Source organism: Triticum aestivum, chromosome 6A, assembly GCF_018294505.1.
Source record: "Triticum aestivum cultivar Chinese Spring chromosome 6A, IWGSC CS RefSeq v2.1, whole genome shotgun sequence".
Classification (NCBI taxonomy): domain Eukaryota; kingdom Viridiplantae; phylum Streptophyta; class Magnoliopsida; order Poales; family Poaceae; genus Triticum; species Triticum aestivum.
Window position 1 is genome coordinate 191,921,320 of NC_057809.1, and position 16,695 is coordinate 191,938,014.

Below are 16,695 nucleotides of genomic sequence, written 5' to 3' on the forward strand. Positions count from 1 at the left end.
AATAGATGATGATGATGATGATGATGATGATGATGATGATGATAACTTACCTCCGGCCTTTGTCACTTATGTTTCTTTCTTCTGCAATGAGAGCATTGACCAAGTTGAGAAATGATATGGTTGATGGATAACTCTCCCTCCTTGCTTCAACTTCATTCAACTCAAACCTCATGTCATAGACCTATGAAAAATACTTTCATCAACAATGAAAAACATTAACCGAGCTACTTACACCTAGTATTATATACTCCCTCCGTCCGAGAATACTTGTCATCAAAATGAATAAAAAGAGATGTATCTAGAACTAAAATACATCTAGATACATCCCCTTTTATCCATTTTGATGACAAGTATTTCCGAACGGAGGGAGTAGGAAATTAGTAAGAACTCCATTTTACCCCCTCAAGTTCTCAATTCATGCCCAACAATAAAGGGCAGCACGGTGCATGTAGCTACCTCTTGTGCAGGGTCCGGGGAAGGGTCCGACCACTTTGGGTCTATTCTACGCAGTCTTTCCCTACATTTCTGCAAGAGGCTGTTTCCAGGACTCAAACCCGTGACCTCCTGGTCACAATCCAGAAACAAAACCAGGTGTTCGACACCCTAAGACTATCAAAACTGGTGCAAAATGTTGTGTAGCAGACTCACCTTGTTTTGGCTGTGTCGTATGTGTGTGTGGCGGCTCTCCTGAGAACGGGAGGACTGGATGCCTCCTTCTAGGTCAGTACCTCCACATGGGCTTGGGCCCTAAGTGACAAGGCTTGATGGGCTTGGGCCCATACCGGTTCAACACTCCCCCTCAAGATGGGTGGCAGATATCTATCATCCCCATCTTGTCACATGCCAAGTTACAGTCCTTCGTTCCCAGTCCCTTTGTCAAGCAATCTGCAAACTGCTGCCCAGAGCTGACGTGAGTAAGACTGATGATACCAGCATCAAGTTTCTCCTTAATGAAGAAGCGATCAATTTCCACATGTTTTGTCCTATCATGCTGAACTGGGTTATTAGCAATAGCTATAGCTGACTGATTGTCACACCACACCTTCAAGGGTCCCTTCCTCAGAAGTTTCAACTCGCTCAGTAGGTACTTCACCCAGAGCATCTCACATAACCCTTGAGATAAAGCTCTATACTCGGCTTCTGCTGTTGATCTAGACACAACAGGTTGTTTCTTGCTTCTCCACGACACCAAGTTTCCTCCCACAAACACACAGTAGCCAGAAGTTGATCTTCTATCATCTTGACAACTGGCCCAATCAGAGTCACTATAGCCATCCACTTCAAGATGTCCACTCTTCGCAAACCACAACCCTTTACCTGGAGTCCCCTTCAAGTATCTCAGAATTCTGTGCACAATATCAAGATGCCCACTCCTTGGTTCATGCATGTATCTGCTCACCACACCCACGGCATACGTAATGTCAGGCCTGGTATGACACAAGTACAATAACCTCCCAACCAGTTTTTGATAATCTTCCTTATTCACCAGCTCGCCTGACTGAGCTGTCACTTGATGATTTTGTTCAATCGGCGTAGGGGCTGCACGGCATCCCATCATGCCCATGTCACTCAAGAGATCCAAGGTGTATTTCCTTTGGCACAAAGATATTCCCTTCTCTGTCCGGGCCACTTCAATCCCAAGGAAGTATTTTAGGTTGCCCAAATCCTTCACCTCAAACTCATTGCTCAGACACCCCTTCAATCTCTTTATTTCCTCCTCATCATCTTCGGTGATGATAATGTCGTCCACATAAACTGCAAGAATGGTGATCTTTCGATTAGAGAGTGAGTGTCTGTAGAACACCGTGTGATCACCATTACATTGACCATACCCCATAGCACGGACAGCACGCCTGAACCTATCAAACCAAGCCCTCGGCGATTGCTTCAGTCCATACAAGGATTTCTTCAGCCTGCATACCTTCCCCGTTGTCAGTGAAGTACCAAAACCTGGTGGTATCTCCATGTACACTTCTTCCTGCAACTCACCATGCAAGAAGGCATTCTTGACATCTAATTGATGCAATTTCCACCCAAAGTTTGCAGCACAGGAAACCAATATCCTTACTGTGTTCATCTTTGCCACTGGAGCAAACGTCTCGTCATAGTCAATTCCATAAGTTTGACTATATCCTCTGGCGACCAATCTGGCCTTATACCGTTCCACCTTCCCCTCAGGATTCTGCTTCACTGTATAGATCCACTTACAACTCACTGCTTTCTTTCCTGCCGGCAATGTGGTTAGCACCCACGTCTTATTTTTCCTCAGTGCTTCCAACTCTTCTATCATTGCTTCATGCCACTTCGGATCTTGCTTTGCAATCTTCCAATCCTTTGGGATTGACACAGTTTGAAGAGAGGCAACAAACACTCTATAGGAAGGAGACAAAGCCTCATAAGACACAAAATTTCCAATGTCATGATCATCCAAAAACTCCAGTGGTAAAGCCTTCTCAGCCGCTTCACGTGTCCCCTTTCGCAACGCAATAGGTAGCTCCACTGTGTCAGATGAGCTTGCACCACTGCCTTGCTGCTCCCCCTGCACTGACTGCTCCCCCTCCTGCACAAGTGGCTGCCGCCGAGAATATACCAGACGAGTGTCAGATGAGTCATGCACCTGTGGCACTTGTGGCTCTCGCCGAGAGTACACTAGGGGGATCTTCTGCCACCGATCTCGAACAGGGAGCTGGAGATTACCAATCTGAATGGAACCCACGGTTGGTTGGACCCGTACCTGCACATCACCATCAGTGAGAGTACCAACCGAAATTGTACCCACAATTGGCTGGACTTGAACCTGCACATCATCATCATCAATGTTAGTGCCCACAGAATCCGCGTGAGTGTGAGATACAGCCTTCTCCCCCTCTTGACCATCTTGCACAGAGTGAAAATGGTCAAGCTCTTGAAACAACACACTTAGATCTGTTGGCTCACCATAGAATGGCTCAGACTCCCTGAAGGTTACGTCCATACTGACAAACCTGCGTTTCTCTGAGGGACACCAACATTTATATCCCTGCTGACTAGAAGAATAGCCCAGAAAAATACACTTCACTGCCCGCGGATCAAGTTTTCCAACAGAAGGACGGTGATCTCGAACAAAACAAGTACTGCCAAACAACTTTGGGGGAACAACAAACTTAGTTTCTCCATATACTAGCTCACACGGAGATTTCATGCTTAGTATTCTTGATGGTGTCCTGTTGATCAAGTATGTGGCTGTCATAACTGCTTCACTCCACAAGAATTTGGGCACATTCATCGTAAACATCAATGACCGGGCAACCTCAAGAATATGCCGATTTTTCCTTTCTGCCACTCCATTCTGAGGAGGGGTGTCTGGGCATGAAGTTTGATGAAGAATACCGTGATCAGACAAGTAAGCCCCAAATGTGTTGTTCACATACTCTGTCCCATTGTCAGTCCTGATCACCTGCACCTGCACCTGAAACTGATTCTTCACCAAGGCATGGAAATTCTGAAAACAGCTAAACACCTCATCTTTGTGACGCATCAAATAAATCCAAGTCATACGAGAATAGCAATCGATGAATGTAACAAAGTATTTCATTCCATTCATTGATACAACTGGGCTCTTCCATACATCCGAATGAATAAGCATAAAAGGAGATATGCTCCTAAGCCCCTTACTCACATATGAGGCTCGTGTGTGTTTGGCATATTCGCAAGCATCACATGTCAACTTGCCCTTGCCTATCCCACACATAACATCCGGAAAGATTCTACTCATCTTATCAAAAGATACATGGCCCATCCTACAGTGATGGATCATCGCCTCCTTCTCCTTGTCCTCCATGGTCGCAGCACACACCAAGTCCGGCTGCACCTCCTGGTCCATGTACCAGAGCCCCCTACGCCTGGTGCCAGTCCCAACCGTCTGACTCGTCTGTCGCTCCTGAATCACGCACCCGAATTTGTCAAGGATCACACGACAGTCAATTTGATCAATTAGAGCACTGAAAGAGACCAAATTGACAGGAAAAGCCGGCACATGTAAAACTGAGGATAGGGAGATGGTCGGAGTGCACTTGACTGTGCCAACCCCCATGACAGGCTGGTTTGTGCCATCAGCAGTTTGCATAGTGCGCGTGTGAGATGGAGGGTGCTTATTGTAAGACTCAAACATGCAGGATTTACTAGCAACATGCTTAGATGCTCCAGAGTCAAGAACCCACTCTGGAGCACTCTCATTAGAAGCAAGAGATGCCTTTTCCGGATTACCTTCATCAGTGGAGGCCCAGAGAGCAAAGTCTCCATAGTTGGCATCGTCTGCATCTTTGCCTTTTGACGTCCCAGTGTCTCCTGCCACTGCCATGTGAGCCCTCTGATCTCCTGAGTGTCCTGAGTAACCACCTCTGCCCATAGAAGCCTGACCCCTTGAGGTCCCTGAGTATCCACCTCTGCCTCTACTCCTGCCTCTGCCAGTTCCCCCTCTGTTGTATCCCCTGCCTCTGCCACGAGTTGGACAGGCCCACTTCCAGTGACCTATCTCCCCACAGATATGACATTTGTTGGGATCGCTCCACTCCATGCGCTCAGTGACTGCAAATGTCGAAGCCGGCACAGCCTTCATGTCTGCATGCTCAAGAGATAGCCGCACCTCCTCTTGAGACATTGCAGCAATAGCCTCCTCAATAGAGGGCAGAAGAGGTTGGTGCAACAGGGAAGCCCTCCTGCCATGAAAGCAACCTCTAAGACCCTCCAACAGTTTCAGCACACGCCTGCGTGCAATCCACTTGCGCCCTGACTCGATGCAAGCCGCATCATAGAGTTCCAGAGGGTCGCAGTTATCCTGCTCTGCCCACAGAGCCTGCAGCTCTGCCACATATGCCATCACTGACATGTCGTCACCTTGATGCAGCCGACTGATCTTCCCCTCAATCTGAGCAATTAGCATGACATTGCCCTTGCCTGAGTACAAAGTGGACAGAGTCGTCCATATCGCAGCGGATGTGGATAGCCCCTCCACAGAGCGTCCAATGGGGGGCACTACCGAGTTCAACAACCAGCCAATGAGCACAGAGTTTATGACCTTCCATCTCTTTCCCTCCACAGTAGTCTTGTCTTCTGGTTCAGCAACAACACCCAACAAGTGCCCATCAAGCTCCTTCTGTTCCACAGCCAGCAACGCCCTCCAGGACCAGCTCAGATGGTAGTCCCCTCTAACTTCATGTCCATGGGTGACAGTTCGATCTTCTGAGCCACTTCCTGTCGAGGAACGATGGCCCCAGATTTCGACTCCTCGAGGAACTTAGCTAGCTTCTCGAAAGCCTCAGCAAGGCCTGTTGGCTCACTCATCTTCGGAGACAGGCTCTACACACCCAACAACAACAGCAGCAAGCACAGCCGCACACAGTCCTCTGCAGAATCAGCAGCAACAGTCCGCTGCACACATACAGCAAGGCCCTCTGTTCTTTCTCCCCCTCTGCTCACACTCCGCACGCGCAGCAGCAACAATAAGCAGCACCTTCCTCTTCTTCAATCCCAGCAGCCAGGACACAACGGCAACGAGCAGAGCCGTGCGGACTCGCTCTCTCCCTCCGCGCGAACGACAGCAGCACGCCTCTCCTGCTCTCCACGTTCGCTGTTCCTCCGGCTCTTCTCCTCGTCCTGCGCCACAGCCGCACGCCTCCACGCGCACAGCCGCCGTTGATTTCCCGCTGGCCCGCGCAGCCGCCGTGCGCTCGCCGCCGTGACGCGCAGCCGCACGCGCGCGCTCGCACACAGCCACGTCCGCCCAGATGCGCCGCCGCCTCCCCACCGGACTCCGCCGCCGGCCGGCGACTAGGCCACCGTCGCCGTCGTCCCCAGCACCTCGCCTGCGTCTGATACCATGTTGTGTCGCAGACTCACCTTGTTTTGGCTGTGTCGTATGTGTGTGTGGCGGCTCTCCTGAGAACGGGAGGACTGGATGCCTCCTTCTAGGTCAGTACCTCCACATGGGCTTGGGCCCTAAGTGACAAGGCTTGATGGGCTTGGGCCCATACCGGTTCAACACAAAATCACTCGTAGGCTGGTCATTGGCTCATTGCCATGTTGGCAGCTACACAACTGGTACTTTGCTGAGCTCCTCTCCTTTGGTGTACCTCTTCTATTCACCAATTTGGGCTTGCCAGTGACCAGAAAAGTGCCACCTCACTTTCTGTATCAGACCAGCGTACTAGACTCAGTGACTTGACTAGGTTAGCTAGCCGGCGAGTTGAACTCCAAGTTGTTGACTTGGCTTGGAGAAGAGAGGAAAGATGAAATGTAAGGGGGAAAGGAAGGGAGCAGTGGTGGCAGTGTTAACAGCTCCAACACATAGGTCATCATCCCCCCTGCATACATACAGAAGGAGGTGAGCATGCTCACGGCCACAACAAGAGCAAATGGAGGTAACGGATACATGTGTGGTTCCGTTGCCTAGCTTTACTTTTGGCAAAAGAAAAAAATTAGACGACTAATCATCGATTAATCCATCGGTCAGAGAAGCAACCTCGACTTGGGCTCGACTCGACTTGCGGTCCTGGTTGCGCAACTGGGTGACTAATCATCGATTAGGCGCTGTTAATCGGAGATTCCTGGTTATCCCACTTGAGGAGGCACTGGACCAGGAGGAACCCACGCCGTCAAGCTGCTGCTGCGCCCCCGCCGCACCCCCCACTGCAGCAGCAAGAGAGGAGGGCGGTGGCAAAAGAGCTAAGGGAGTTGAGACGTGAGAGATCCATCTTATGGAAGTGAGGACTGAGCAGTGGCGGCTTGGTCACAGTTTCTCACGGAGTTAGAGCAGAGAGAGATAGGGGCTTGAGTTGACCGTGCAGATTAATAGTTGTAGCATCCAGTGGGTCTTGACATTGGGAGAGGAAATGGGACTAGCTGGGCTGGCCCAACAACTAACGGTCATCCTCCCTATTTTTCGTATTTGTTGTTATTAGGTATGGTATTTGTAGGATATAGTAGTATCGACTAGTAAACGATCAGTCATGATTAATCTTAGCTAGTCTCGACCAATCCACAAGCCGGTACCCCCACGAACTCCACTTGACTTTCGACTTGTAATCTTTGCTTTTGGCAAAGTGAGGTAGGACTTCCTTAATTCCTTGCTTTTGAGGAAGAAACAAATTGATCACCTCCACTAACAGTGATTGCATTGCCCACTTGCAAGTAGCAAGGGTAGTCAAAGGACGCAAATATGCCTCAAAATAACCAAAAATATGCACTAGCATGCTAAACAACAGCAATATGAACAAGCAAAAATGTAATTACCAAGAACTACAGTCCATTTAAGTATATTATATCTTATATTCTTAACATACAGGACAGAGAATAGGAATAATTTATTTTCCTTCACTTTGTATTGCTTTACAACAAGTTAGACGCTGAGTAGCAAATATAACCCATGTGAGGTAAACATGAGTAATTTCAAAGTGAACTTTGGGGGTACCTGTGTTGCCGCATGCTGCCCAGGTGGTACCGTAACCACCGGAAGATCATATTGTTCAAGATAACTCCAAACAGCATCTTTCAACTGGGGTGAAACTTTGACAAATGCAGTGATTGAATTCCGCAAAGCCCCCTGGACATGAATTAGCACAAATTATGAAAAGCAACAACAAAAAAAGATGCCAAAGGTACACATGTAGGCATAAAAAAACATGTACCTTCAAATACGGGGGCACATTTTCATAGCTTAGAAGCTTAAACAAAGGTTCAATGTCAGGGAACCATTTTCTTCTTTCAGATGGATTTCCATTTTCCACCACCTACAGTATGTTGACAATTTCCAAAAAAACCGGAAGTGAGTATTCCTTCGTAACCAAAAAACATATTCCCTCCGTTCCAAAATAGATGACCCAACTTAGTACTAACTTTGTACTAAAGTTAGTACAAAGTTGAGTCATCTATTTTGGAACGGAGGGAGTACTTTTTTAGGCAAGCCACAAATAGCTCCTTGCTTCAGAAAGAACATATCTAAGAAGCAGACTGAGACAACAGAAACAGATTAATTGAGAAACGGATGCATGTGCTGATGTGCACAAGTAATAAAAGCAGCATGAATTTAAATATTAATACATCATTGGCAAAAATAAACAAGCCTATAGAAAAGACAGTCTAGCTTAAATACAACATATACAGAGAGGAACATCAGGCGAAGAACAACTCGGACCATGATAGGCAGCAGGGATCAGTGAGATAACTTAGAACTAAGACAAATGTTTTATTAGCCTTGTTGAAAATCCTACTATTTCGGAATGCCGGTAATAACATAAACAAGGGAAGTAGTTAAAAGGTTAGAACAGATTGAATTTGCTAACATATAATCTTACTATGATTTCTCAACTTCACTAGAAAAATATACGCTTGACAACATTTGTCCAAAACTAGAGAATTACAGCATGTATAACATGTCAGGGGAGCTAATACTGAAAAAATATAAATTTGAAAATTTCCAACTATGGAAGATGATATAAGGCACAAGAATAAGAGCAGCCGAAATTGCAAACCTTCTGAAGGACAGCTAAATACGCAACAAGTGCCTGTGCATCTCCCTCTGGAAAATCAGGCAACATGCTTGTGGAAGATTGTAGGGATTTCTTAAACTTCTCTTCATAAATAGATAAGCAATCAAACAAAGTGTTCCATCCAACTGAGCGGTAAATCTTTCCCTGGAGCAATTCGTATACCTTGGCGGCACCAACGTCACTGGAAGCCTGAAAGTCCAAATAGTTCAGTCGGAGCACAAGATGGAATATTCAACAGATCAGTAAACATTTTGCATACCAAAGTACTTAGAAGTCCAAGGAAGGCCACGAGGGTTTGTGTATTGGTGTGATCTTCGCCTGCATATACGACAAAGGTCCACAGTTCCTCGTTTCCATGCACTAGCTCAGGCTCTTTCTGATGAGAACACAAAAGGATAGAGTAATCACAGAAACAAAGTTATCAAAACTCAGCTTATAAAGCAACGAAAATTATCATGTGAGCACTTTTTTTAAACGTAAATGTGAGCATACTTGGAGGTCCTTTTACTGACAACAATTAAAAAGTACATAGAAAGAGATAATAAAGGCAGTGAAGTTTCTTTAATGTAAAACAGGAATTCTATGTTAAGGTCAAGCAATTGATACAAAAACATTCATACAATTGTCACAAAGGCAATGGCTGGTGGCAGTTGCTAGATGAAACTGGTCAAGAAGAGGTTTGCTGAAGCCTAAACCTAAACTCAACTTCGAGAAAACATTGATTAATTCAGTCAGTACAAGCAGTGTGTCAACTAGCTTGACCACACTAAATCCAGGTCAAATTACTGCAATTGGCAACAACAAAAACAAATTGCAGATCTTTGAGCATTACAGACATCAATATACACCAGCAGGTATTGAATTGGATGCCTAGGAATCTAGGTGCACCAAACACTTCATATTTGTAGATACAGTTTCCTAACCAATAAAAATAAAGGTTGCATCTAACTAGGAAAGCAAACTGTGGTTTGAGTCAGTATTGCTGGAGTGGATGGAAATATTGACAGAACCATTATCTGTGATTTAAATAGTATGCCAAATCTGTGCAAAAAAATCCCAAAAACATGCACATCATACATAAATAGTTTCATAGCTTTAGCAAAGAAACCGAAATCACACATCATATCGTATGGTGCACAGGATAGTTAATGACTCCTGTGTCTTTAGGAAACACTGAAGTACTATAGCTAATTATACAAATTATCATAAAACCAAGAAGACAAGGTTAAACACCATGACATCACGCTACCTCATGTACATTTTCCGGTCCATACATTTGACTGGAAGAACGTATAAATGAATGAAGCAATACCTGATAGATTTCTCCAACTAGTTCCAGTAGGGATACAAAAGGCTGGTTAGTAGGCTGACCAATCTGCTCCCCACTTATATTAGGATCTTCTCTATGATCCCATGGTAGAGAGTATGGGCTGAGAGCATTCATTGCTTTTTCCTTGATTTCTTTTATCTGTTAAAGAAGACAATGTTATTGTTTTCTTTTCCTTTTTCTGTAACAAGAGTGACTAAAGGTTCTTAGCACGTTATAAGCATTGTATAACAGTTACTAAATAATGATCACATTTGGTTGTAACAAAGAAATTAGAAATCATGTTGTGGCAAGTGTCAAGAAGGGGAGCCTTGGCGCAGTGGTAAAGCTGCTGCCTTGTGACCATGAGGTCATGGGTTCAAGTCCTGGAAACAGCCTCTTACAGAAATGTAGGGAAAGGCTGCGTACTATAGACCCAAAGTGGTCGGACCCTTCCCTGGACCCTGCGCAAGCGGGAGCTACATGCACCAGGTTGCCCTTTTTTTTTTTGTTGTGGCAAGTGTCAACATACATTGAGGAACTATTCTAACCTTATCTCTAGAAGTCGGATGGGAGAGAAAGCACATCATCAACTTGTGCGCATAGCCAGTGTACATGTAAACAATGTCATCATCGTCATTCTGCGTCAAATGGAAAGAAACAGTGATATATTACCTCCATATCAAAAACTATTCTTACACAACAAATTTGACCAATAATATCAAAAAATGAAGATGGCCAAAAGAGATGTTGATCTCACTTTGCATGTGCACAATGGCCCAAATCTACATACTTCTGCATGTGTTGTGGTCAGATTTGGCCAAATTTTGATATGAAAATGGTAGCATTGTATCGACAAAATATTAACCATTACTTGGCATCTAATGATAACCTCAGCTGTCCATATTACAAGTATTCATGAACAATAAAACAGCAAATAATATAGATGATTTGTTCACCAAGGCGCTAAGCAACAGAGCAGCGCCTAATCAGCTCAAAGTTCTAAATGGTGCGAGGTGCTGGTCGGGCAGCAGAGGGCTAACTAGCGCCCAGCTCACCTAGGTGGCCAACTAGCTAAGGGGACTCGAGTGCAGGAGGGGAAGAGAGAATGGCTGTCATCAAGATCAAGGCAGCAATGTGCCCTTAACTGCCATGGTGTCGAGCTCTTTCTCATCATGCCGTGGCTCTGTGTGTGCAGCTGAAAACCCTAAGTGTCCGTTTGCATATTGAAATTGAATTGGTCTACTGAAACCAGAGTACCAGTTCGATTCATGTGAAAATGGGAGCATCCCATACTTCGATATTATTTTATTGCGGTTCAGGAATATTATCATGGAAATGAAATCACAGCCTGGTTGCATTTTCTGTTTTCTTGCTGGCTATCCATATATAAGCCTAGAAACTCATGCCACTCTTCCTCTTCTCATCTTCCCCTCGCCCAATTCCATCCATGGCCATTGCTTCCCTAGCATCTTGAGTTGCGACTCTACCAACATGACCGAACTCTGGTAAACTCACCCTGCACACAATAGAGATTGAGAACTTTTTCCTCCAGATGTAACCTCAAGAGATGGAGACGGCAAGGTAAGGGGAGGTGCAGATCTTGAGCTCACCAGATAATATGCAGGAGACTCAGATTCGGATGACAGAATCTGCACCCATCTGCTTAATCGGCAAAGACAAAGAGGATGAGGTGGCACCTGTGACGGGGAAGAAGAGGGAGCACCGACAATGGGAAAGAAGAGGTTGTGGGCCAGCAATGGGGAAGAAGAGGATCAGGTGTCTGCAGCGTGTCACAGGAGCTTGGCGGCAGTGGTGATGGGTCGACATGAGTTACTGAAGGAAATGAGAGGTGGCTGTTTCCAAACGATACAGAGTGTCAAGCTCGCTATTGGTCCTAGTTGTTCAGCACAGCCTGTCGAATTGGGCTCGAAATCCGGTCCTGGCCCTGCCCATCCGAACAGCAGATATGGATGCGACACAACTCCAATTGCCAAATTCTCAGCTCAATTCCAGCATCCACATGGGGTGTACGGGCAAGTGTAACATCTCTCTCCTCTCGATCTCTACTTTCTTCACATATTCTTCAAAATTCCTGCATTTTTAGTGGTGCATCAAACACATATTTTGCATATTTTAATATTTTCTTTAACGCCGGTTTCTGCAGAACAGTACAAATGAACTGGACAGCATGACACTAAGGCCCCGTTCGGATGTCTCTTAGCTTCATCAAATCCACGACTCCGGCTTCATGAGCCAGCTTCCCGTGAGGAGCTGTGTCCGTTCAGGAGGATGTGGTCAGCTTCTCCCCACACTGCATGGGCTGTGGATGGTCTGCAGGCAGATAGCCAGTTAGGGAAGGCAGATGGAGACATGGGCTACAGGCCCAATTTGGGGTGAAAGGCATGGATGGCTGTGATGCATCCACCTCGCCATATCCAGTGGCTACTACGTCTTCTTCCACCTCCGTTCGTTGACATGGGGCTTCTATGGTTCCTCCAAATGTGTGCCAGCGGCAAGCCTCACCACAGCACGCCTCCTGTAGGAGAGGAAGGCGACTGGGATCCGGACAGCCTGGGACGACGACTTCAGGTGAGCTCGGGGGAGAGGAGAACGACAGCGGGCAATGGGGGTGGCGGCTGCCTAGGGTTAGCGCGAGAGGAGAGGCGCTGGCCTCGGTCTGACTGGGCAAGGTCGAGGGTGCCTTCTAGCAAGATGAGACGGTACACACAACTTCGGGAGGGCACTCACACATAATTTCGAGCAAGTCCACGCTTCCTCTTTTGGCGAAGCTGGGCAAACGCAGCTCCACGAAATGACACTGAAAGAGGCATGGGCTTCACGGAGCTGCAGCATTCGGGCCAGCACCACGCGCAGATTTGGTTAAGCGCGGAGCCAGAGAGGATCCGAACAGGCCCTAAGTTCCCATATTTTTCTAAGTCATGTGTTTTATATGTCTAGCATTCTAAATGGCCCTAAGGTGACACAGTTGTACAAATACAAATACTGAATGAGAAACATTTATATTCTTATGTACAAAACAAGCTTGCTGTGCTCAACCAGTGGTGGTCATATGGTTAATTGGGTATACCATTACCAAATCAGAATACCAGATGGCCTCAAGAGTGCAGAGTTGCCATACCTGGTAAGCAGCTGCTTGCATAACCCGCTCCCGTAAAAATTTAAAAGCATTCAGGCAACAGATAATATCCAGACATGACCAAATATCAGTCACAGCTCTGGAGGAAGCATTAATGACTGAGTCTCTTGCGCTATTTCGATCTTGTGTTAACATCAAAAGAACAGTCCATGCAAGCCGCACAACACCAACAAATCCTTCAGCAGTTGTACCGTTACATGTCTTCATCACCTGGCATGACGACAATCCCAGCTTGCAATGAGCATAAATTTTGCTATATGTTCCAACATAGATTAGTTTAATATGTAAATATAAGTATATTTTAAAAAAGCTTACTAGTTCATGAAATTCATGTCTGAACGAGGAATCAGACGATGGCAAAGATGTTTTCTCATGGGAATTACTTAGGGCGTCAGAAACAAAAGTTATTACAAGAGAGAATAGAACGCCATAGGTGATCTGCAAAGGTAAATGATAGTTATGCATTGCATCACAAGTTGAGAACACAAACAATTAAAAATTGCACAAATATCATGTCTACAAATGTCAAAGTAACTAATTAAAACTTCAAACCTGAAGCTCAACAGTAGAATTTTCATTTACTTCAGCAGCGCAGTCTTTTAATATTGAAAATGTATCCTTAACCTCCTTGGGACCTACATGAAGTTGCAGATCATTAGTGGTGGTTCGCTTTAACTTGAAGTGAACAGAAGGATAAACCTACATTTCCAGTCCAGGAAGGCTAATGAATAACAATGATTCATTTCCCTCAGAAAGAATAACAACTTAAGTCATCGCGCAAGCGTATCAGAAGATCATAGCAGGTGATATGGAAAATTCAAATTCATATTGCATTTAACTCACCCATTAGTTTGATAAGTGCAGAAAGAGCAAGGCAGTGACTCAAACTTAATCTCTCTCGGGAGACAATGGCACGCCTCTCGACAAGAGCTCCTCTGAAATCAAGCACATAGCACTCAGAGCTTGGTCGGCCAATACCAGATGGTTCTTCCCGGTTAAGCTCCTTTATGGGGAAAGAGATCAAACTGTCAGTGGCCGTTTTTCAATAGAGTGAAAGAGAGATGCATCATAGAAATTAAAGAGAAATGACACCTGTACTAATGCATCATCCTGGAATGAATTGTTCAATACGCTACTCCTATTATTCAAACTTCAAAGATAAACGGTGCTTTGGATATGGCAGCCCGTGATATGTTAAGACAATCACTTTCTGTAATAGTAATGTATTGACAAAATAATGTAAATATCTATAGTATGGAAGTACTTCTGGTGGTAAATCAAATGGTACTAGTTCGCAGTGTCAAATTAGATGGCTCTTTATTTGTGGACACGGTATGAGAAAACTGGCTACACGTTTTCAAATGTAATATATATTTTTTAACAGAGTAGACACTAAGATATGACTTTTATGGTCTGACTAGGAATACAACTACAAAAATTTGAAGGGGGCAATGCCAGCAACAGCAACAGCAACAGGGCCAGGTTATGGTGAAGTTGATGCATAAGCCCCCTCCTATTGTCCACTATTTTAGTTGATTTTAAATTAATCTTGAAGCTTGAGCTCAGCGAGAGCAAACTCCAACTCCTCATAGGAGGAGGGGGGAGGTACACAAAATCAGCAATTCAGCATATGAAGCCTGTGTTCATTTGTTGCCACTGGAGACATATGTATGTTCCAAAAAAAATAGAAAGAACCTGTAGATGTGTGTGTACTTTATGTTGCCTGCAAATTTTCATGAAAAAAAATTGTGTGCCCTGTGCATAAAAAGGCAGAAAAGCTAGCAACTTTGCGACTAAATTCAGTTACCTCACATGATTGTAATATAATATATGTCAATATTACTTGGTATTTAAAATGTGAAGGATGCAGCATATGGCATATTCAAGTTCCATAAAGTCCAACCTTTACAAGGGTGATTATCCGCTGTCGGAGACCGTCGCTAAAAAGAGCCTCCATTTGATTTTGGATTTCGTACATCAGATCAGCATCAAGTCCTTGGTCAAGTACAACAGACTACAGAAGATAAAGAAAACCAATGAAAGCGCCCTTTAATCTCAAATTCCGATGTAGCTAGGATGAACTCGATTGGTAGACTACCCGCAACAAAATGTACAGAGAAGTTATCAGATCTCTCCTCTCCATGTACCAAAGGCCAGCTGCAAGCCTATATATTTCCAGTGGCTCCCGGCCATATAGAACCCACTACAAATCACAACAAGGCATGCATGTAAGGTAAATGGTCAAATACAAACATAGATAACATGTGGACATAAAGTAAACTTTAGTTCTGCAAATTGTACCTCTCTGTTGGCAGAAACTAGCAAGCGAACACACTCAATTTCATTAAGATTGAGTTCATCACTCAGCTTAAGGGCCTGAAAAAATCATAGATGCAAATCTTAGCATCAACAAAGCTACCAAAAAGGATGCCAGGAGCCATACTACAAACTGAATGTAAAGAAAATTGTAAGTATAATTAGAAGGTATGAAATTACAGGACACGTGAACAACAGTTTTCTATGGTACAATAGGCACCTTGAGCTAAGACGATTGTACACGATCTCAATTGAGCGCCATAAGCCAAATTCACAACGCGTAGGTTTAAAAAATTGTGCATGGCCTACCAAAAGTAGACCCGTCTGTTCATGCAACATTGTTGAATAAGCTACTTAGCACCACAATCACCACCTGAGAAAACATCAATCCAACCCGTCCTTACAAAATCCCAACAAAATCCGTGCATTTGCAATCACTAATCCCACTCAGTTATCTACCACAGTCCACAGACTAATCAAAGTTACAAGGAATCAAGAGCTAACTGTAGTAAGGTGTCATCTCTATTCGTGAGCTCCAATTAACAGCACAAAATGTCACACAGTGATCAACATAAGCAGCATATATAACAAATTATGGAATTTGCACACGCTCCTTGCATGTCTCGAACCAATATATCGGGACTGAGGGGGGAAACTTACAGTCTGCACGTCGGTGTCATCGAGCGTGATTGGTGGCATGTCCGAGAGCCGAACCTCCTTGGCCTCCACCTGAGTTCGATCGGACGCCTTTGGCACCTGCACGCGCGCACACGGCAGAGACACCAAAGCCAAGCCGAATCAAACCGAGCTCACACCAGACTAATAATTATACAACGAGGGGGGCACAGGACGAACCGGGTAAGAGAGGAGCGTGCGGAATGCGGGGGAGGCATCGCGGACGGCGTGGAGGAGCTCCACGCGCTGCGCCGGCGACGCCGGTGCGGGACCGAGCAGCGCCGCCTCGACGACGGCCAGGAGTTCGCGCGGCGGTGGCGGCGCCATGGCCGGTGAGCTCTCCCGTCGTAACCCTATAAATCGGCGGTGGCCGGCGGAATGGGAGGGGGGCGGATTAAACCCTAGGGGAGCTCGAGGCGGGCTTCTGGGTTTTGGAGTCGGGAGTTTTGGGCTGCTTATTAGGGCATCTCCAGCCGTTGGCCCTCAGGGGCGCCTAAAATCCCCGTCTGAGAATGAGCCGGTACAAAAATTAGGCATGGGATGAGTTGGTCCTCAGCCGCCGGTCTCAGGACCGCCCCAGACATGTTTAAAATAAAAGAAGTTCGGCGAAGTTTGGCTTAAACACGATAAAATTCGGCCAAACACGATAAATTTCGGCACATTTCGGCGACGCGTTACATAGCAAGTATAACTAAAAAAGAAATCGTTGAACG

At 45.5% G+C, this 16,695-nt stretch overlaps 1 protein-coding gene across 4 annotated transcripts in view; it reads right to left on the reverse strand.

Moving 5' to 3' along the window:
- LOC123127234 (nuclear pore complex protein NUP205) overlaps window positions 1-16,450 on the reverse strand; it is a 37,497-nt gene extending 21,047 nt beyond the window's left edge. For all 4 annotated transcript variants that reach the window (XR_006462201.1, XM_044546823.1, XM_044546825.1 and 1 more), the window contains exons 1-16: window positions 16,163-16,450; window positions 15,968-16,063; window positions 15,293-15,367; window positions 15,090-15,194; window positions 14,895-15,005; window positions 13,835-13,994; window positions 13,544-13,626; window positions 13,307-13,429; window positions 12,974-13,201; window positions 10,383-10,472; window positions 9,838-9,993; window positions 8,785-8,901; window positions 8,508-8,714; window positions 7,665-7,766; window positions 7,448-7,579; window positions 51-181 (exon numbers count right to left, since the gene is read on the reverse strand). Coding sequence is in view for 3 of the 4 variants with exons in the window: in XM_044546823.1 (XP_044402758.1) it covers window positions 51-181; window positions 7,448-7,579; window positions 7,665-7,766; window positions 8,508-8,714; window positions 8,785-8,901; window positions 9,838-9,993; window positions 10,383-10,472; window positions 12,974-13,201; window positions 13,307-13,429; window positions 13,544-13,626; window positions 13,835-13,994; window positions 14,895-15,005; window positions 15,090-15,194; window positions 15,293-15,367; window positions 15,968-16,063; window positions 16,163-16,309 (2,063 nt within the window). In the remaining variant the exon portion in view is untranslated. The remainder of the gene's footprint in view (window positions 1-50; window positions 182-7,447; window positions 7,580-7,664; window positions 7,767-8,507; window positions 8,715-8,784; window positions 8,902-9,837; window positions 9,994-10,382; window positions 10,473-12,973; window positions 13,202-13,306; window positions 13,430-13,543; window positions 13,627-13,834; window positions 13,995-14,894; window positions 15,006-15,089; window positions 15,195-15,292; window positions 15,368-15,967; window positions 16,064-16,162) is intronic.
- Window positions 16,451-16,695: the final 245 nt, after the last annotated feature.